This window comes from Platichthys flesus, chromosome 10 (assembly GCF_949316205.1).
Source record: "Platichthys flesus chromosome 10, fPlaFle2.1, whole genome shotgun sequence".
Classification (NCBI taxonomy): Eukaryota; Metazoa; Chordata; class Actinopteri; order Pleuronectiformes; family Pleuronectidae; genus Platichthys; species Platichthys flesus.
Genome location: NC_084954.1, coordinates 26,237,150 through 26,258,227, shown reverse-complemented (window position 1 = coordinate 26,258,227; position 21,078 = coordinate 26,237,150). Strand labels below are relative to the sequence as shown.

The following is a 21,078-nucleotide window of genomic DNA, read 5'->3' as shown; positions in this document are numbered from 1 at the left end:
GCCTGATACGATGATGTTTTAAAAAATTATTGTGACTTAGTCAACCACCAACATGCAAAAGCGTGTGTCACACGGCGAAAGCGTGAGAGTTGGCAGCTCTGTGTTAATCTCGCGATAAAAAAATTGACGGCGTTTAAAATGGGTTTGCATTAACGCTGTTAATAACGCGTTAAACTGACAGCACTAATTTTTACCCTTTATTTTATTGAATTTTGATAAAGTTGGCTGCTATGACAATTTAATTTCCCTCTGAGGATCAATAAAGTGATCATTGTGTAAGATTTAGGTGAAAGGGCGCAAACTGAATATAAAATAATCCTAGTGATGTTTTTTCATTTAACTTGTACGAATTGTTGTTTTCTTTACCCTAGAACAGAGGTCTTCAACGTTTTTCAGGTCAAGGACCCCCAATCTGATGGAGAGATGGAGCAGGGACCCCCTACTATATATATTGCATAAAAACTGCTTTATATTAAACTGGGCCTAGTGCCATGTATAAACATAGCTACCCTGTTATTGTGCATTCAATACTAAGCTATTCAAATAATACACGGATTAATTTTAATGTCTATTTAAAGACATTTAAATTAGTGGTGAAAAAATTGGTTGAAAAAAAAAAAATTGAAAAATTTGTCTAATCAACCAAAAATGTTGCGACCCCCCTGCAGTAGGGTCGCAGATCTCTGCCCTAGAATGTGCCCTTTATATTTATACTCTATATTAACATCGGGAGCAGGTCCTCTCTACTGAATACTTTGAGATTTTATGACAACTGAAGGCTACCACAGGTTCTCTTTCATGTTTGGAAGGGGAAGGCGTAGCGAGGGGTTTTCATCTGCAACAAGTAAATTCAAAACTAGATTTCACTAAATTCTACACACTGAACATTTAAACATAGATTGTTTGGTCCATAAAGGCAATTTTCATGTCTATCATGATACCCCATGCTGCTATTAATAAGTCACGAAGTCTCACCTTCTTGCTGCGCATGTAACTGAGTCGTCCCTCGTGAGCATCAGGATAGGTACAGAACAGGTATGTGGTAATGGCATGCTTAAGGAAGGAGTCACCCAGCATCTCTAACCGCTCCAGGTTGAAGCCATCACTTGCGTTTGACAGGGTCAAGGCCTGCAGGATGAGGCCGGGGTTGGGCCCCAGACTTTTGGGGGAGACTCCTATCTGGACTCTGTGCTGGGAGTCAGAGACAAGATGAGGAAAAGGTGCTGTGGGAGTGTTGGAAGCCGTGGTTTCTCGGCTGCAGACTGAGGTAGCTTTATTTGTGTTTTCTGAAATCCTCCCAGATCCTTCACTAGACTGGGGGGGACAGGAATTCTTCAAGCTGTGTAAGGGCTGCACAGGAACTGAGGTAGTGGTTTGTATCGATTCAGGGCTTGGCAGCATAGGAAAGCTGGGCTGGGAGCATTGGCAGTTGTCATATTGGAGAAGGTGCTTGTCTTGGTGACTGCTGTTGTCACAGTGTGTGACAAAGGCAGTGCCATTAATTAGGTTGCGGGTACAGGTGGTGTCTTCAGACTCAGGGGCTGCAAGGGCCCCCTGCTCAGGCAGAGAAGAGTGGTAACTATTGGGTTGTGTTAGGCAACTGGGGTCAGGGGTTATTGTCTGTTGGTGCTTACAGTGACCCTTGCTATCCTCTCTGAAGGACTCAGGACAGGAGATAAATGTTTTGCTATCTATGGATCTCTTCCAGCCAAAGTCCAGGTTTGGATACCTGCAACATACAAACAGATTTTGATTGTGTTTAGTCCCACCATACTGGAAAGGTATGAAAATACTTTTGATACAGATGACAAATGTCAATCATTTGTCATCTGTAACATCCGCCCAGCAAATATCCTCCTTATTTTGTAGAACATGTGAAGGACATGCAGGCTAAGTTGCCATAAAAAGTTTGTTATTTATCACGATTGACAAAGAACGATACAGGCAGTGCTTGCAGTGTATGAGAAATGTGTGATAGAGTAAGTGTGCATACAGGTTTACTAAATTAATTTGTGTGTGAATTGGTGAATGCCCAGATTGTAACGTTAAGTGCTTTGATTGGTCAACAAGACTAGGGAAGTACAATGTAAATACAGACCATTTAACATTTACCACACATAATTGATCCACCAATAAATAAGAATCTATAATAATATAAGTAAAAATTATAAACTCCCTGATTGTTATACTGTAATAATGTATCACTTTTGAGCAAGGTGCACCTTCCTCTACCTTTTTACCCTCAGCAAGAGTGAGGAAAAAACATCCTAAAAGTTAACCTCTTAATAGGGATAGAAACGAAGAAACTTCAGAGAGCAGCATGTGAGTGATCCATCTCCTAAGATGGACAGACATATCATAAGTTACCAAAAGTAGAGTAGGAGCCATAGCCTTCAGCTATCAGGCTCCTCTCCTGTGGCATCATCTCCAAGTTTCAGGTCCGGAGGCCGACACCCTCTCTTCGTTTAAGAGTAGGCTTAAAACCTTCCTTTATGATAAAGCTTATATTTAGAGCTGGTCCAGGCATTTCTTGGACCTGTTCTTAGTTATGCTGCTATAGGTCTAGAATGTTGGGGGACACATGGAGCTTATCTTTCCAGCTTCTGGACAAAAAAAACTAAAACATATAACCATAGTACTTACACACTTGCATCAAGTCATGTTTAAATATGTAGATAAGTGTGTTTGGTGAATTTAGGAGAAATTTACAGATATAAACAGAAGAGGGTATGAAAAAGATATTCAACAATTTACAGCAAATTACATTAAGATAATAAAATCGCTGCAGTGAACGTGAATGTGCCATAAGGTGTACAGAGTGCAAAAAAAAACTTCAGTTTCGGATCCCCTGATGTGAGAAGTAAATATATTGCTCTGAATATAAAAATACTGTGTTGACACGACTGCACAATGCTGTGTGATGGATACACGTGAATAGGCCGACGGAAGCTAACCAGTAGAGTCTTAGAAAAATAATTCTGTTAGATTTTATAGATTGGGGACATCTCATTACGATTAACATTAGATTCAATAGCCCCTCTAAAAAAGAAAAATAATTCCCAGACAAATGAGTTAAAACAATTATCAAGAAAACTAGAAAGGAAGTGGCGCTCCAGCAACAATGTTGAAAATCTAATAGACTGGAAGAATAATGTTAAAGAATATAAAAAGGCTCTCCACAAAGCAAGAGCCGCCTACTATTCAAAACTAATAGAAGAGAATAAAAACAACCCCAGGTTTCTCTTCAGCACTGTAGCCAGGCTGACAGAGAGTCACACCTCCACCGAACCCAGTATTCCTCGATCCCTAAATAGCAATATCTTTATGACCTTTTTTAATGATAAAATTCAAACTATTAGAAATAAAATCAACCATCTCCTGCCCTCAATTGGTACTAATACCCTCCCAACAACAGAGATCTCAGAAACGTCTGAGAATCCTACCCATTACTCAGACAGCTTCTCTCTGATCATCTGTGATCAGTTTACCAAAAATAATCTAAGGTTCTAAACCAACAACCTGTATCTTAGATCCCATTCCTACAAAATTACTTAAATTATGCCCCTAATTGATAGTTCGTTACTTAACACAATCAATCTGTCATTATCATCAGGTTATGTAACAGTCTTTTAAAATAGCAGTAATCAAACCCCTTCTCAAAAAACCCACCCTGAACCCAGAGGTTTTAGCCAATTACAGACAAATATCTAATCTCCCCTTCATGTCTAAAAAATCTTAGAAAAAGTTGTAGCCAATCAGCTGTGTGACTTTCTCCAGGAAAATAATATATATGAAGCATTTCAGTCGGGGTTTAGAGCCAATCACAGTATAGAGACAGCCTTGGCAAAAGTCACTAATGACCTTTTAATAGCTTCAGATCAAGGACTTGTGCCTGTCCTCGTTCTGTTAGATCTCAGTCAAGCATTCTACACAATTGACCGTCAACATTTATTACAAAGACTCAAATAGTTAATTAACATTAATGGAACCGCCCTTAACTGGTTTATATTGTAATTTTCTGATCGCTACCAATTCGTGCAAATTAATGAGTCATCTGTGCGCACTAAAGTTAACCATGGTGTTCAACAGGGCTCTTTGCTCGGCCCAATTATATATGCTTCCACTAGGAAACACTCGGTAAATTTCCACTGCTATGCGGATGACACCCAGTTATACCTGTCAATAAAACCTGAACAAAGTAATCAATTAACTATCTTCAAGCATGTCTCAAGGACATAAAATTTTCTCTTATTAAACTCAGACAAAACAGATATTATAATACTTGGCCCCAAACACCTTAGAGAGACATTATCTAATGATATAGCAGGGCTAGACGACATTGCCCTTGCAGGGTTCATACACATTTTGACCAATGGATTTCCATGACTTTTCCAAAACTTTTCCATGACTTTAAACCAAATTTCCATGACCGAACATTGTGAAATCTCGGTGTATTCGCGAAAAAGCGACAATGTAGTATTCAAACTAACAATGAGAATTCCAAGGCATACAGTATACCTTAAATTACACAAACCCAAGTATGCCTGCTTATATTTTAGCGTATTTCTATAAAAGCAAATGAATTATTTAAAACTCAGCGTAAATTAACTAGGGATGGGCATTCGATTAAATTGTCTTAATCGATCGTTGGGAGAATTAACGAACGATTTTCGATTAATCATTAATATTTGCACATTAAAATTCACTATTTATAGGCTATATAGAAAAAAAATTCAGTGAAGATAGAAAAAACAAAGCGCGTTTCCTCATTGAGATCTTTAAGATTAAGATGCATTTATTAGTCCCAAACACATGCACAGACATGCAAAGGCACACTCATGCAGGTAGGGAAATTTTATCTCTGCTTTTGACCCATCTGGTGCAGGACACTCGACCATGTACGGCGCTCGGGGAGCAGATGTTGGGGGAGTAAGGTGCCTTGCTCAGGGGCACTAGACAGGGTAGGGAGACTCTTGAATTTTTGGACAGATCAATCCAGGTTCGTCTTTTTGTTGTCTATCCGTGGAGTCGAACCAGAGACGAACCAGGGACCTTCTCTGCCCACAGTTAAACGGGATCCGTTCACTGGTGACACTTGAAAACATGTCCATGTGTGGACATGAAGCCGAGCAGCGCAGGCTAGCTCCGGGTTGCTTTCTCCAACTGCTAACATCCTCGCTGTGCTGCGTTCAAGGCAACTCGGATATTCCGACGTCCTGCCACATAGGGAACATGCAATAGTTTTCATCATTGAAAAAATAATGTCATCGACGAAACTCATCGTCTATTAATTATGCCCATCCCTAAAATGAACAACATGAAAATATTAATATAACAAATTTCCATGACTTTTCCAAATCTTTTGGTAGATTATTTTTTTCCATGGCTTTTCCAGGCCTGGAAAAACACATTTGAAAATGCCATGACTTTTCCAGGTTTTCCATGACCGTACGAACCCTGCCTTGCTTCCAACGAAACAGTCAGGAACTTGGGAGTGACCTTCGATCCTAATTTATCCTTTAATAGTCATTTAAAAACACATTTCTAGGACCGCCCTTTTCCACTTGCGTGATATCTCAAAAATCAGACATGTCTTTTCGCAAAAAGATGCAGAAAAACTAGTCCACGCCTTTGTTACATCGAGACTGGACTATTGTAATTCATTATTATCAGGCTCCAGCAGTAAGTCAGCTTGTCCAAAATGCCGCAGCACGTGTCCTGACGAGAACAAAGAAAAGAGAGCACATTTCTCCAGTATTAGCATCGCTACACTGGCTTCCAGTTAAATCTAGAATAGAATTTAAAATTCTCCTCCTCACCTTCAAGGCCCTTAATAAAATAGCGCCTTTTTGACTTAAAGAGCTGTTAGTACCTTATAAACTCACTAGAGCACTCCGCTCCCAGAACTCAGGCATACTTGTCGTCCCTAAAGTCTCTAGGAGAAGAGTATGAGCCAGAGCTTTTAGCCATCAAGCCCCTCTGCTGTGGAATAATCTACCACTTTCAGTTCTGCTTGGAATGTCATGTTGGGGTTATCTTTCGGGATGTTTACCCTCATCAAATGCTGCTAAAAAATGCTGCTAAAAACTTGAATCTTGATGTTTTCCTTTACGTGGCTTCTACTGCACTTCTGTCCGTCCTGGGAGAGGGATCCCTCACATGTGGCGCTCTCTGAGGTTACTATGTATTTTTACCCTGTTAAAAGGGTTTTTAGTAGTTTTTCCTTACTCATGCTGAGGGTGAAGGACAGAGGATGTCACACCTTGTTAAAGCCCTATGAGACGAATTGTAATTTGTGAATATGGGCTATACAAATAAAATTTGATTGATTGATCACAGCTGTCTCTGAATTTCATAATCCTAAAGATCTGCATTCATGCCGCTATATATAATACAAAGCGAGACGCAACCTATAAACTGTTGGTCCGCTCCGGGCATCTGTAGCAAGATGGCGATGCAACATGGCGATGTCTGTTGGTGAGTGACCCAAGGTACAGGTAGAAACTTTATAATACATGGTTAAATGATAAATGGTTTTGTATCTATATAGCGCTTTTCTAATCTTGGTGACCACTCAAAGCGCTTTACAGTACAGTTTTACATTCACCCAGTCTCACACACAGTCATACACTGCATCTATTCGCAGCACTTTTTTTATTCTATAGGGGGCCATTCAGGGTTCAGCATCTTGCACAAGGACACTTCGGGCCGACCTTCAGGTTGGGGGACGACCACTCTACCCCCTCAGCCACAGCCGCCTCATATATATATAAGGATCATTCTAATGTAACTAAAACACTCTTGTAACTATAACTAAGATATGAGAATTATATCCCATTTTTGCAGAGAGCCTTAAACATTCTACACAGTGTCCCTTTATTAAACAAGTATTGTGCAGTGTTTGTAGCAGTGACCTGAAGTCAGGTGGGAGGGTCTGGGCTCCCACTCCAGCTTCACTGGCTGTCTGGGCTCTGAGCTCCTCAGCAGTCAGGAGGCAGTGGAGTCGGTAGAGGATGCTTGGCAGACACACGGCTTTCCTCCACAGGGAGGCAGGGATAGGGTGGATGGCACACAGCTCTGGAACCAGGATCTGATTAGCAAAACATTCCTGTTAGAGTGGACAAGGTGAACTTAAACTAATTTCTGTGGTGAACTTGAAAATCACAGAGACACAGATTTACTGGAAAAGACAAACTGAAATATTACAATGACATGTTTTCTATGACAGTAGAACTTTAGCTCAGATTCTTCTCATTTCTGTTGATCATCTGAGATGTTTCTATACTGATGCATTGGAAAGAAATAAACCAATAGGTCTGAATAATATCTCATTAACTAACGCAGAAACATTGAAAACGCAGAGTTTCTCTGGTCTCAGCTAATCAGAGATCAGCGCGGCAGCTTCTTGATCAGAGCAGAAGCTGCAGTTGATTTCTACCGAGCTTCAGTTTCTGTGTCCGCCTCCAATCTGAACTGCTCTCACTTTTTGTTTTCACATTTCGCCAACTGAAATATATCTTTTAAAAGCTATTAGTCTGCAGCTATATGCTATAAAGTAGGGTACTTCTTATTTCCTACAAATATGGGGAGGACTCAAATAGCCCTACATAGTTCTGTGTTTAATTTATTTCAAAGTAGGCCTACACTTGCCTGTGTATTTTCTTCTCCTCTTCATAAGAGTTTGATGTTTTTCCTTTGTTGTAACAGGTAAAAATAGCAATAAAATGTCAACAGTTTTCTTTGTCGTTCTATAATTTCATAAATGCAAACTATAGTTTAGTATAATATAACTTTATTAGCTTTGTTATCAAATGTTTTCGGTGCCAGACAAGTTTTCGTCGACTATAGAATAAAAATTACTAAATGTAACCAAAACTAATATGCATTTTCGTCTAAAGACTAAAGCCTGAAACATGCTTCTGCGACTGCGTCTGCGTCTTTTCACGCCGCTGTGGCGCAAGACTCGTTTTCATTCATGCTTCCCCAACCGTTGCGCGTCTTAAAAGCAATTCCGCGCCAGAACACTAGGCGGAGTAATGCTTTTTGTCGAGACGACCTTAGAGACGCCTTCTTTCTTCTTCGTCGATTGTTTATTTACATAGCCACTGCGGCTCCTCGTAGCCTTTTTCTGGCGGACAAATCCGCCAGTCAATGACAGGTTATACAAGCTATCATACTATCGGATATATTCTGCCAAGTGCTCTTCTATTTGGTCCATATTCGTTCTTCTAAATCTTCCGTGATTTCTGCCGGTATTATGGGGCATGAAACCGGAAATGCAGCTCCAGAAGGGATGTAGAGCAGACCAATCACAGCCTTGCGGGCTGAGTGAGCTTGCGGAGCTTTGCCGTAAATTTTAGAAAAGGGGGTCGACACCCGTCAGCACGTAAGGAGGGATACATAAGCACGTAAGGGACCCGGAAGGGCTCTTGCCCGCTTACGGGCCCGTGAAAACGCAGAAGCATGTTTCAGGCTTAAATAAAAAATAGCTACCAAAATTAACACTGCTCCAGAGTTTATGAGGCTGCATTTAAACTTCATGAAAAGTGACTCATCAACATGTTGTGCTCAGTACAACACGAGACGCTCACAGTCAGGACTACTGACATCTAAATCGTCCAAGTAAAAAATAACCTTAGCTAACCCAAACCCTATGAACAAGTTAATTTTAAGTGTATTATGTTTTTATTTATACATTTATTTATTTATACTTTATTCATGTATCGTCCTGAGGGGTATGTACTCAACTTAATGCCAGGACACTATGGTATGAAGCTGTGCATCTTCCTTCCTGTCACAATCAAAGCCTTGTTTGGAAAAAATTAATTGATTATTTGGTCAACAGAAAAGCAGCCAGTGCCTCTTTTTTTTTTGTGTGTGTGTACAGGATATTTATGAACGGAACATATTCAACAGATACACATTGCACAGGCTTCACAGGAGTAAAGACAGTGAAAATTATCTTTCATTATAGTTTGAATGTCTATATAGTTTGAATCCATTAATTTGTTTAATTAGGGCTTTTGTGAAATATTTGCAGGTAAGGAAGATGCACGGTCTCATACTGTATAATACATGTATTTATTTAAGTAAACAGGACTAGATTTACACATGGAAATACAGTATTTGTATTTATGGCAATTTTCAAGGCAAATACTATTTAAAAACATACTGAAAAGCTAAATATTGTGCACAGATTCTATACTCTATGAATATTTGTATTGAAAATATATTAATGTTAATATTGTGCATTTTATTGATTGACAAATTGAAAAAATAATAAATCCTCCCAAGTGTTATTTTTGGAATAAATCTGGGGTGGTAGATCTCGGGTTGAGTGAGTGGGTGATTTCGGAGACAGGGACATTGTTTATTGTGTATTATATCAGACCTGACTAATTAGTTGCCAACTATTTTTATAAACTATTAAACAATGAGTTTTTACAGACCTTAACCATGGTTAGTGAACTCAGAAAATATAGCAACAACTTGCCTCAGAATGGCTTGATAATTAGGAAAATCTAAAACTGTCTGACCAGGTATTCAGATCAACATAAACAGACACATAGAGGACAGAAAGAAAATTCTATTGATTGCAGTATTACCTGTTTGTTCTGCAGACTCTCCCACTTGGCCTTCCTCTTCTCTGCACTGCTAAGTGGCAGGGCTTTTCCCTTCTGGTTGAGGTGCCGAGGGGTCAACAGGTTCAGTCTGAGAACAAGAACAGTTCCAACTTTATCCCTTTTTAGAATTGGGAGGAATTCTTACAAAGTACTGCAAATTCATGAAAACTTAAAAATGTAGTTGGAGCTTATCAGACCAAGACTGTAGAATGAAGCAATGGCTGTAATTCTTAACAGTTCTTTAAAAGAGTTATGCATTTCTATAGTACAAGGCAAACACATAATCAAACTCACTATGTTCAGTTATAACCATAAAAATCAATGCAGCGCAACCAGGGATACTAATGTCGTTCATCTCATTCTTCATCCTTGTCCAAACCTGGCCCCTGCATAACCCACAATGCATCTTAAATAAAGGTGAAATGCTTACCAGTCAGGATTGACCACAATGACAGATAAGATTAGTGTGAAATTTAAATTTTCACTAAAACTGCAGTTGATTATCATGGTGTAAAGCTCATACTGTCCAGCGTCCACCAGTGAGCAATGGTGTCCCACATGCAGGACTGCTGGTGCAGCATGTGACGTGGGTTTGTTATGTGAATGTGTGAAGTTTACTATGTGCTTGTTTGATTCGCTTGAGACTTTATAACATACAAAATCAAACGCATTGAAAAAAGTCCAACAATTTGCACGCAGCTCACCTGCCACATACAACACAAGAGGTGACATGCCTTTACATCATCGGTGTCAAGGCACATCATCGTTTAATACCTAAATGAATGTGATTTGAACATTTGAAATAAGCAGGTTTTTATAAAGTTCTACGTGTGAGTGATTAGAAAAGAGCAGAGAAGCAGAGTCGTTTGTTGATAATATTGCACTTCAATGTAGTGGTGCTGCCAAGAGGGGACCTGCTGGATTTTTCACAAGCCTTAGTGCATTGATGTGGAGAGCGTCAAATATAATAAATAATGCTGATATTTTATCTTTAGCTTTTGGCCTTAAGTAAAGATTAGCAGCAGGCTAGGGATCTGGTAAACTCACTTCTTTCTGTCTGGACATCCCTGGATCTTTACTTTTCAAACTTGTTGCCTTTCGACACAGTCAGCACTGGGTGAATATTTAATGAATAAAGGACATTTTATCGGACTTCCTATAGCTCCCTCTGAAGGCAAAGAAGTTTAATACAAAACATGTAAACATGTACTCTGATGTCAAAAAACAACATCCCCTTTAGGACAATTTTATGAACCAATATTTTTGCACAAACTCAGGAAAAGTAAACAGAAAGTAGAGAGCAGTTTACAGGTATATTTCATTTATAGCTCTGTACTACTGACCTGGAGGAGGTATGATCAACATCCAGGAGTGGCTGATTTAGGTTGGACAGATCCAGGTTGTACTTGGTTTTGTAGTACTCAGCAAACGTCTCGTATTCTGGTGAAGGAAACTTGCTAAGCGGCGTCAGGTCTGTGTACACATCGGCTACATAGAAGCGATGAGGCTGGTCAAAGTTACGATACCTGGGGAAAAAAAGAGTAAAGGTTATTATAAAGCTTAAACCATAGTCTTTTAAACACACATATTCATCTTTTTGCAGCCAAGTTTAGTTAGTGAATTGAAGTGATGGTCAGTAATCAAATAACTAATGAGGATTTGGGATGAAAGACCTAATATATAATAAACCAGATTTCATTCTATTTTTTGGTTCCGATATAGTGGTTACATCAACTTTTATTAGGTTTGAATATATTACTTTTTATATATATTTATTTTGGTTTAATGAATTTAGGTTGTGGGGGGGCAGAAATAGTCTTTATAGGATATTGTGGGAGTAACTGCTCTAATGGAAGAGCAGATAAGTTTGAGGTGTACGTGACAATAATACAAATATTGACAAATTCCAGCCTGGCGCGGCGCTTCAGCGTCCGGTGTGACCCGCACAAAGGTCTCAGATCAGGTACAACTAGGATAACATTAGGAGGGACAGCCCAGTTCTGTTCAAACAATGTTTAACTTTTTTGTACATCTCAAATTTGAATACCTGTATTATTGTAACGCTGTCTGTCCCAAACTGATTCTGTATTATTTGCCGACTCAGTTTGCAATGTTTGGCTACAAGGTACAATACAGAAAATACTGATAAAAAGGGCTTTTGAGCCATAGCAGAAAGTGTAATTTATATCTTTGGATCATGTGCAATTACTTTAAAAATAATTAAATGTAAAAAGAATTTAAAAAAAAAGAAATACACTAGTCATTTGACCACACCCATGCTCAAAATTCATAGTAAAAATTTGGTTGAGCATATCTTGATAAATGTGCCAAGTTTCGCGATTTTTCAAGTACCCCTAGCCAAACAATTGGTCTCTCCCTCTTTTGATGCTAGACCCTTACAATAATAATAACTTTATACATTAAATGCTGTGCATTTAGCTGTCAAAGACCCATTCCCGAACTGTGTGTCCTTACAAGGATGTCATCTTTGATGCAACAAACCATTTAAACGTAAACGACCTATATTTTACACAATCCTGGGATTTAACTTGAGATATTGGTACTGCTAAGATGATACACCAGTGCTGCAATGTGTATTTCCATGTCCTCTCTTCTGCCTCTCTCTGGTGCTCCAGACAGAACAGGCTGTTTTCGCCTGCCTCACTAATTATTTATGAGCCCCTCCTCCGATTGGTTGTCTGCACTTTGAGTGACACGCGGCCAGCAAGTACGAAATGCATGTTTCAATAACAATTCTAAGAATAGACTGAGTGAAAAAGTCTGCGAGTGACTGTCTTCATAGCTACTGACCCACTTCAAATAATTACGGATAGTAAAAGTCCAGAAAAAACATGAGCTTAAAAAGCTGATTTTTAGCAAGACTAAAACGCCATCTGCAATTTAGCAATGTTCTGCGATTGTGATGCTTATAGATAGATTTATATAATTTTAATTAGCTTAAAGGGACAGTTTTGTGCCTCGACATTCGACTCAGCTAGGTCATTTACATCATGTTTTCAGCCTGAATGTTTGCAACCAGAAGAGGCGACGCTAATGCACACCCCAAGCCTGCATTTTGGCAAGAGTGTGTGCGATTTTCAGGCGTGTCTGTGACAACATGACAGCTCCTCCGAGGGGGCTATCAGGACGTTTAGGCAAAAAAAAAAAAAAGGTATTTAGAAGTTTTTATTTTTTGAGCTACATTTAAGTATTGTCCTTTTTCATCAATAATAGGGATTGATAATTGATGAATTTTGACGGATTCAAATATCAGTTAAACGTTTACATATTTAAAAATCAGACTTGCCTTCTTTGGCTGGCCATTCCAGCAAAGAGTCTCTTTATTCCTTAAAAATTGGTTTGGTCCATGTTAAAGCCCACACACACATTTCAGAAATGGGTCTCATCAGTTTTTGTTAGCAAATGAACACTCCTCAAATAGTGTAGCGGTACCTTGGAATGATGACAGCATCCTGGTAGTCCTCCAACTTGAAGGTGAAGGGGTTCTGTTTGGTGTACTGAGTGGTAGGAATGCCAGTGCGGGCCTCAGACTTCTCAATGTCCTCCATGAACTTAAAATCCATATCAAGTGTGTTGGAGTCCCCAACTGAACAAAGCGATTAGCCAAAATAAAGAGGAAAGTAATTAGTAATGAACTGCCAAGTTGAAGCATCTCAAACATACCAACAGCTGGGGAAATAATCCATGGAGTGTAGCTCGACTAACCAAAATTCAGAGGTAGTATGCAGTAAGCAGAGTCTGCTAGCGTGGGCTTGAACTCCAGTGCAGGTTTCTCCAGGCGGAGTATGTGGGAAAAGATGTATTGGTGCAGGCGGGTGATGAGGTTGAGCTGGTTGGATGTGAGCATGAAGCCAGACTTTTGCAGCTCAATGGAGATGGTCACTTCACCCGAGCGAGTGTACACTGGGAAATAAGGGATCTCGACAGAGAAGAAGAGCATCAATTACTTTCCATAACCAATTCTGGAGCCATGCGTTTGTTTTGATAATAAGTGATGCACAGTATTCCCAGAAGTCAAACATATTAGCTGAGTCTAAGAGAGCAGAGGAAGGCAACATACTCGAGGTATGGGTTTGGCAGTAAGGATGCCAAAGCACCTGGTGGTGTCCTCTGGTGGGTAGAGCTTCCTTCTGCGGAAGTTGAGTTCATCTGGGAGAGGGGTGGTAAGGACCATCCCAATCACATATAGATAGTATATGTCTACAGCATAACTGTCCCTCAGACACACTGGTATCTGGAGAAGACAGAAGGTGACTATTTACAAAATCCTACAGGATGACTCCAGCACAAAATTTCTGACAACAGAAGGTAAAGCAAAACATGTTTAAATATACTTAAACAACAAAAAATGAAATGTTAAATGTTGATATATCTACCATTGTAGAGTACAACAAATGAAATGATACATTACAGAAAACAAGAGACTGACAGAAGGTGTGATGACCCCTCCCAATTTGCTTGTGGTTCTTGTGGGCTGTGTCCGAAATCATCTACTAATCATTATATAGTGCACTAGTTGGAGGGGTGGGTGAAGTGTTTGAGACCACAAAACACTTTTGTAGTTTCAGGGTAGTGTTGCACGGTGTACCGGTAGTAGAAAGGTACCGCGGTACCCTTACGTTACGTTAAAAACGATACGGTTTTGCATATTTTTAGTACCGGTACTTCATTGAAATAGCAGCAATCAGAGCGCACTCGCTGTTCCGCTCCCTGTCACTCTGCATGCAGACTGCGAGGGGCGGGGCTGCCAGCTCTCACACATGCAGGCGGCCCTCACTCACAGCGAGTGATCTCAGGGGAGACATGGATCTTGCCGACCGTCCTCAGCTTATTGAAAAGAAAGATGCGCGGAGTGAAATCTGGAAATTATCTGGCGCGACTGGGCGGAGACATAACAAGTGGGGCGCGCGAACGGGAGGGTGAATGTGCGGCGCAACTAATGCTTTGACGTCCGCATCTCTTTAATGGCGGAGCAGTAAAAAAAGTCATTATTTCTCGGGAGCCAGGGGCCGCAATCCGCGGCTCTTCAGGCCCTCTGCAGTGGCTCCCTGTACAGCGTTCATATGTTGAACGGTAACGTGAGGGAACGTCACGTTAATTTGTCACGGCTCCTGGTTTTATCATGCTGGCCTGATACGATGCTGATTTGACAAATTAACGTGACGTTCCCTCACATTACGCGAGTTTGTTTTTGCGCACTTCGAAACATTACACCCCAATCACTTGAATGTGTTCTTGCCCTATAAATTTACACCATGTTTTCTGCATAAATGTCCACTGATATCCTCCTCCGAAGCTGTATTAACTTTTGTACGCACACACCACACACAAGTTCTTGCCCAAGGGTGTGCGCCGGGTGCGCAGTAGCATTCGCTAGTTCCGGTATCATTGCTATCATTCCTTAAAGAACATTTAGGCAAAAAACATTGTGTCAACGATGCAGTTTCAAGTCGAACTTGAATATTGGGGCTTACGGACACTTGGATGACACCAAAGGAGCAGTATAGAGGCATTTTAATGTTTTTATTTTAACGTTTGAAGACATGGACCCTAAGTTACTTCATTGTATTGAATTTGGCTGTAACGCTGTTGAGTCCTGAAACTCAAAGAGAGAGTGTGTGTGTGTGACCTGGGGACCTCTTTGTGTGTGCAATGGTGGATGCACTGATAGAACAGTATGCGAATAGAAGGATTAGTGTTCAGCAATTATGATTATTTCCTGGCCAATAATGAGGACTGATTCATCAGCTGATATTGATTCTATAAGCTGTGATCCTGGATCTTTGTCTGAGTCCAGTATACCAATACAGCACCATCCCAGTACAAATACAAGTACTCACCACTCTAGGTTAATTTGCTGCCATTTTGTATGAATCCTACGCAGTGTTAGTTCAATTAGGTACCTTGTCTATAGCATTGATATGAATAGCTGCACTACACAATGTACAGACACAATAAATATATAAGTTCAATAGGTCTTACTTTACAATGACATTACCAATGTATTATTTCCCTGACTTGCTTCCATTTTTATAATATTTTCATTAGTGATGTCAAACGATTAAAAAATTTAATAGCGTTTAATCGCTTTTATGTCATAGTTAACTCAAAATTAAGTGATTAATTGCAAATTTTTATCTATTCTAAATGTCCCTTCATTTATTTTTTCTCCATTTATTTTTTTCGTTTTAATGCTCTATCAACAGGGATAAGTGGATTGGCTTTAATGGAAATGTTTTATTTTATTGAAAAACAAAATTGCCAAACAGGGCGGTACAAAATAAAATTATAAAGTGCACATTTCAGGTAAACAAGGACTCCGCCTATAGTGCAGGTAAACCATGGCTTAATATTTTCTTTTTTTCAAGTTTGCTGTGAACATAGCAATCAGGCCTCTTATTTCAGAAACAATGAACCGTAACAGTTAGGTTACCACTAAAAAGGTAAGCCTACTACACATTTATTTATTTATTCCCCGACTTATTTTTCGATTTCAGTGTCCTTATGCTAATGAGAAAGGCGGGCCTAACCGCAGTCTCATGCAGAATTGGTCACAGGAGTTTAATGATCCAGCCCTACTACTTCTGCCTCTCAATGCTGACTGGTGTCCAGTAGCTGTTTGCAGCGTTGAGCCAGTTCACACTTAAAATGAACCAAATTTTTATTGGGATGATTTAGGTGTCAGTGGTCCTGACTGTGAGCGTCACGTCTGGTGTTGTACTGAGCACAAGGAGAGAGCAGAGAGGAGGAGGAAACAGAAACTCCAGCTCGGTACAAACCACCTGGAGCTTCTGCTCTGCCAATGAAGCAGCTGATCTCTGAGCAGATGTGACCAGAGAAACTCTGTTTCATGACTTAAGTATAGAGTCTGTAGTACAAAGTTAACTCAAGTCTAAGTCACTGCTTGTGTCTCTTTGCGAGTGTGTGGCGGAGCCCCGGGCCTGTGTGTGTAGCTCAGTTGACCAATCCTGCTCAAGACTGCGGTTAGGCCCTCCTTTAGCATAAGGACACTGAAATCGAAAAATAAATAAATCAGGGAATAAATAAAAGTGGAAATAAGTTTGAGACATTGATTCATTTAATTCTGCATTTATTTCCGAATTTATTTAAACAAAAAGCGAGAGCATGTTAGTCTTGAGGCGATCACAGATACTGAAGCTTGGTAGAAACCAACTGCAGCTTCTGCTCTGATTAAGAAGCTGCGGCACCGATCTCTGAGAAACTCTGTGTTTTCACTGTTTCCATAGTTAACAAGCAGTTAGTCAGTGACCGGCTGCTTCACGTGAACGTAGGCCTGTCGCGATATGCAATAAATCAATTAATTGCGCGATAAATTAAAATGAGCGATAATTTTTTGCCGGCTGCAATAAATCGCCGGATGGTGTTTTTTTGCCCCAACTGAATTCTTCAAGGCAGCGCGCAGGGTTAGGCATTCAGTTGGTGATGGTTATTATTTCCTGCAGCGCAGCCTTAAAGGCCGAGCTGAGGGCACAATAAGTTAACCCCCTCGTCACGTCTCAGTCACTTGTAGCATTGGTCTCTATGTGGGAGGCGGAGCCCTGGCGTTGCGCAGTGCAGAGTGCAGCATGAAAGTCCCGAGAGGAGAAGAGAAAAAACATTTGGAAGAATAAAAAGATGGAGTTGGTTTCTAAGCCGAACGCGACAGCTGCCGTGTGGGAGCACTTCGGCTTCAAACCCAACGGCCGGGGCGAACCAAATAACTTATGCGAGCCGACATGTCGCATTTGTTTGAAAACAGTATTGACAAAACGCGGTAATACAACAAACCTGCATCTTCACCTGAAACACAATCACCCGATGCAGTTTTCCCAGCTTGGGAAAAAACAAACAGTTGGGAAGTCTCCGTCTTCCCAACTGTCCACAATCACTGGGGCGTTTAGTCGGCAAACAAAGTACAAACAGGACAGCGCAAAATGGTGCGCGCTCACTGACTGTGTAGTTCGCTTCATTGCTAGAGAGATGATGCCCTTTAGTATCGTGGAAAAGCCTGCATTTCGACGAATGCTGCAAACATTTGACAGCCAGTACGAATTGCCTGCGAGAACATACGTGTCACAAACGGCAATTCCACAACTGTACAACAGTGTAAAAGACAGCATACTAAAGGAGATCAAAGACATCCCATTTTACTCTGCCACTACAGATATGTGGTCAAGTACAAACATGACTCCCTATATGAGCTTGACCATACACTACATAACTGCGGACTGGACCCTGCACTCCAAGTGTTTAGAGACCAGATATGTCCCAGAGAATCATACTGCTGACACCCTTGGAGAAAACCTGAAGTCTGCTTTAGCAGACTGGGGACTGGATGAGCACAAACTAGTCTGTATCACTACAGATAATGGTGCTAACATTGTTGCTGCAATAAGAAATCTTGGCTGGTCATGGCTCAATTGCTTTGGCCACAACCTCCACCTTGCTGTGTGCCATGGTCTGGACAGCGACAAAGATCGGACAGCGCGTGCATTCGGACTCTGTAAAAGTTTGGTCAACACATTCAACCTGAGCTGGCTTAAGAGGAGAGACCTGAGGAAGGCACAGAGTGAGGCAAATCTCCCCCAACACAGTCTAATACTGGTGAGTGATTTAATTCATTGATAGTTTAATTTAATGCATCTAATGCATACAATGGCACTAAGTTGATGGTACAGTGTGACATGAATGTACTGACTGAGTGAATGAGACCATGAGAATGTATTATTTATTGACTATTTATTACTCTACTTTTTTTTAATGAGTCCAGTAGTGAGTGCAGTGCATTGAATTGTTGTATAATGTATTACTGTGCAATACATCTATATTCTATTGTTTAATTTGCAACACAAAATATTTAAAGAGTTGTTATTCTTATTTTAAAGTAGCCTCTAGACCTGTTGAATTTAATTGAGACTGTAGTCGTATGCACTGGCATTAAAAAATAAAATAAAACATACAAATGAATAATAATGGAAATGTAAAATGTAGTATTTGTTTAAGAATGTTTATATAGACTAACTAATGAACAAGAACAATATTATCTTTCCCACAGGATGTTGTCACACGATGGGGCACTAAGCAGAAGATGGTAGAGAGGGTGCTCGAGCAACTCCCAGCCATAAGAAGTGTCCTGGTTCAAGACCGTAAACATAGCCACCTCACTCTAACCTGGCAAGATGTTTCTGTGTTGGAGTCCATCAACGCAGCAATGAAACCACTAGCTGACTTCACAGACGTCCTCTCAGGGGAAAGATACGTCACAGTGTCCTCAGTTAAACCTGTGATGGAACTGATAAAAGACGACCTTCTCTCTCCAGGCCCTGATGACACTGCACTGACAGCCAGCATTAAACAAAACATGTGCAGGGTCCTGACTGAAAAATACAAATCACCTGCAATCCAAGTCCTCCTGAGAAAGGCCACCATCTTGGATCCAAGGTATCGTGGCAGCATGGAGGAGGCAGAGGCATTGGATGATGTCAAACAACAGCTTGTCCAAGAGCTACTGGACATAATAGGGCCAGAAGAAAGTGGAGAAGGTGCCAGTGGTGAGAGCTGCAGCAACGCTGCTGGAGGAAACGTGGATGAACCTACTGCTCCCGCACCCACCAAGAAGATGAAGCTGAGTGACTTTCTTCGAAACAGAAGAGCTCATCTCACAAGTCAGACCCAGGCTTCCTTTCCAAAAAGAGTGCAGGCTGATACAGAGCTGACCAAATTCCTCCAAGAAGATGCACTTGATGCAGCTTGTGATCCCTTGATGTGGTGGCATGACAATCAAAGAAAATATCCTTTGATGGCCAAGTTGGCCCAAAAGTACATGTGCATTTGTGCAACAAGCACCAGCTCAGAGAGAATGTTTAGCACAGCTGGCCACATTGTTACTCCTGAGAGATCCTGCCTTAAGCCACACAAAGTCAACATGTTGGTATTTCTTGCTCGGAATCTGCAAGACTAAAGAAGCTACAGATTTGCATATGACCTGTTGAGGCATCCGCTTTCAGTCATGTTTTTTGTTGTTAGTTTGCACTTTTTTTGCACAAAGGTCCTAATTGGCAGTTTTGCCTGTATGTCTGAGCCTAATGTTTATTATTTGTTGAAGTGCAATCTGGTTTACATCCTTTTTATTTAGTGTTTAAATTGTATTTATTGTTTTTGGTTGTGTTTGGTTTTTATTCAAGAGCATTTTTGGTTAAAATAATTTTATTTATTGTTTTTGGATGTTTTGTTAATTAATTCTGGATATTTTAAATGTCTTCCAGATGTCCAGTTCCAGTGTTCTTTAAAAATAAAAGTTTATTGATCTTCGAAAGGGTGTACTTGCATTATTATGCCATTATCATTATATAAGTTGAAAATGGTGTCAAAACGGCAATATTATCGCAATAATTTCTGGGGCAATTAATCGCACAGAAAAATGTGTTATCGTGACAGGCCTACGTGAACGAGCTCTGATCTCACAGTGTCTCTCTGAGTGAATGCGCAGGGGCTCAGCCCCGGGACCGTTGCGCTATCCGAGAGCACGCACGCACGCGCACACACACACACACACACACACACACACACACACACACACACACACACACACACACACACACACACACACACACACACACACACACACACACACACACACACACACACACACACACACACACACACACACACACACACACACACACACACACACACACACACACACACACACACACACACACACACACACACACACACACACACACACACACACACACACACACTTTCATGACGGCCTGATACGATGTTTTAAAAAATTAAATGGGTTTGCGTTAATGCCATTAATAACGCATTTAACTGACAGCACTATTTTTCATCAATAAATAACATTCACCAGTGCTTAAAAGTTAATACTTTTGATTCTTTCATATTTTAACAATGTAGATTATTTAATATTTAAGACAGCATGCTGGGTGGTGAGGCATACATTTCTAGTTGAGAGTACATCAGAAGTTTGCTTTCTTCACGAAAGGTGTCCATCTCTCATAAAATGAGCATCCAAAAAGGTCAGTCAAAAGTATTTCACAATTTGTCAAATGAACAACCCATAAGGATAGGTTCAATGAATATAGGCTCTACTTTTCTTTTTATTGTTCTGAACATCAAGAAAGAGCCAGGTAATTCTTATTGTAATAAATGAGACTAAAGCAGAACTAATTTCTTACCGCTTTGGGGTAGCACTGCCTCCTTTTGGTGGAACCAGGTCGGCCTGGGACACTGGTCTCCTCCTCATCATGGAGGTCCAGCTCCTCCTCATACTTGACAGTCTCCTTCCCAACGGGCATCAGGTGATCATCCAACTCACCTGATAAGAAAAGATGCAAAATAGACAGCTAAATTGATGTAGAGAAAACTTCAGAGATTTCAGAAGTACAGTGTAAAATTTCTACAGATC

The 21,078-nt window shown here is 40.4% G+C and overlaps 1 protein-coding gene across 6 annotated transcripts in view; it reads right to left on the bottom strand.

Moving 5' to 3' along the window:
- The window catches only part of dicer1 (dicer 1, ribonuclease type III), a 52,011-nt gene that overhangs the window by 17,377 nt on the left and 13,556 nt on the right, over window positions 1–21,078 (bottom strand). For 3 of the 6 annotated variants that reach the window (XM_062397823.1, XM_062397822.1, XM_062397824.1), the window contains exons 14-21: window positions 20,849–20,988; window positions 13,705–13,878; window positions 13,350–13,563; window positions 13,077–13,230; window positions 10,967–11,149; window positions 9,606–9,711; window positions 6,915–7,090; window positions 976–1,729 (exon numbers count right to left, since the gene is read on the bottom strand). In XM_062397823.1, coding sequence (XP_062253807.1) covers window positions 976–1,729; window positions 6,915–7,090; window positions 9,606–9,711; window positions 10,967–11,149; window positions 13,077–13,230; window positions 13,350–13,563; window positions 13,705–13,878; window positions 20,849–20,988 — 1,901 coding nt within the window. Of the gene's footprint in view, window positions 1–975; window positions 1,730–6,914; window positions 7,091–9,605; window positions 9,712–10,966; window positions 11,150–13,076; window positions 13,231–13,349; window positions 13,564–13,704; window positions 13,879–15,864; window positions 16,655–20,848; window positions 20,989–21,078 lie in introns of those variants that run through there. The other 3 variants (XM_062397825.1, XM_062397827.1, XR_009922108.1) reach the window with 3 other exon arrangements.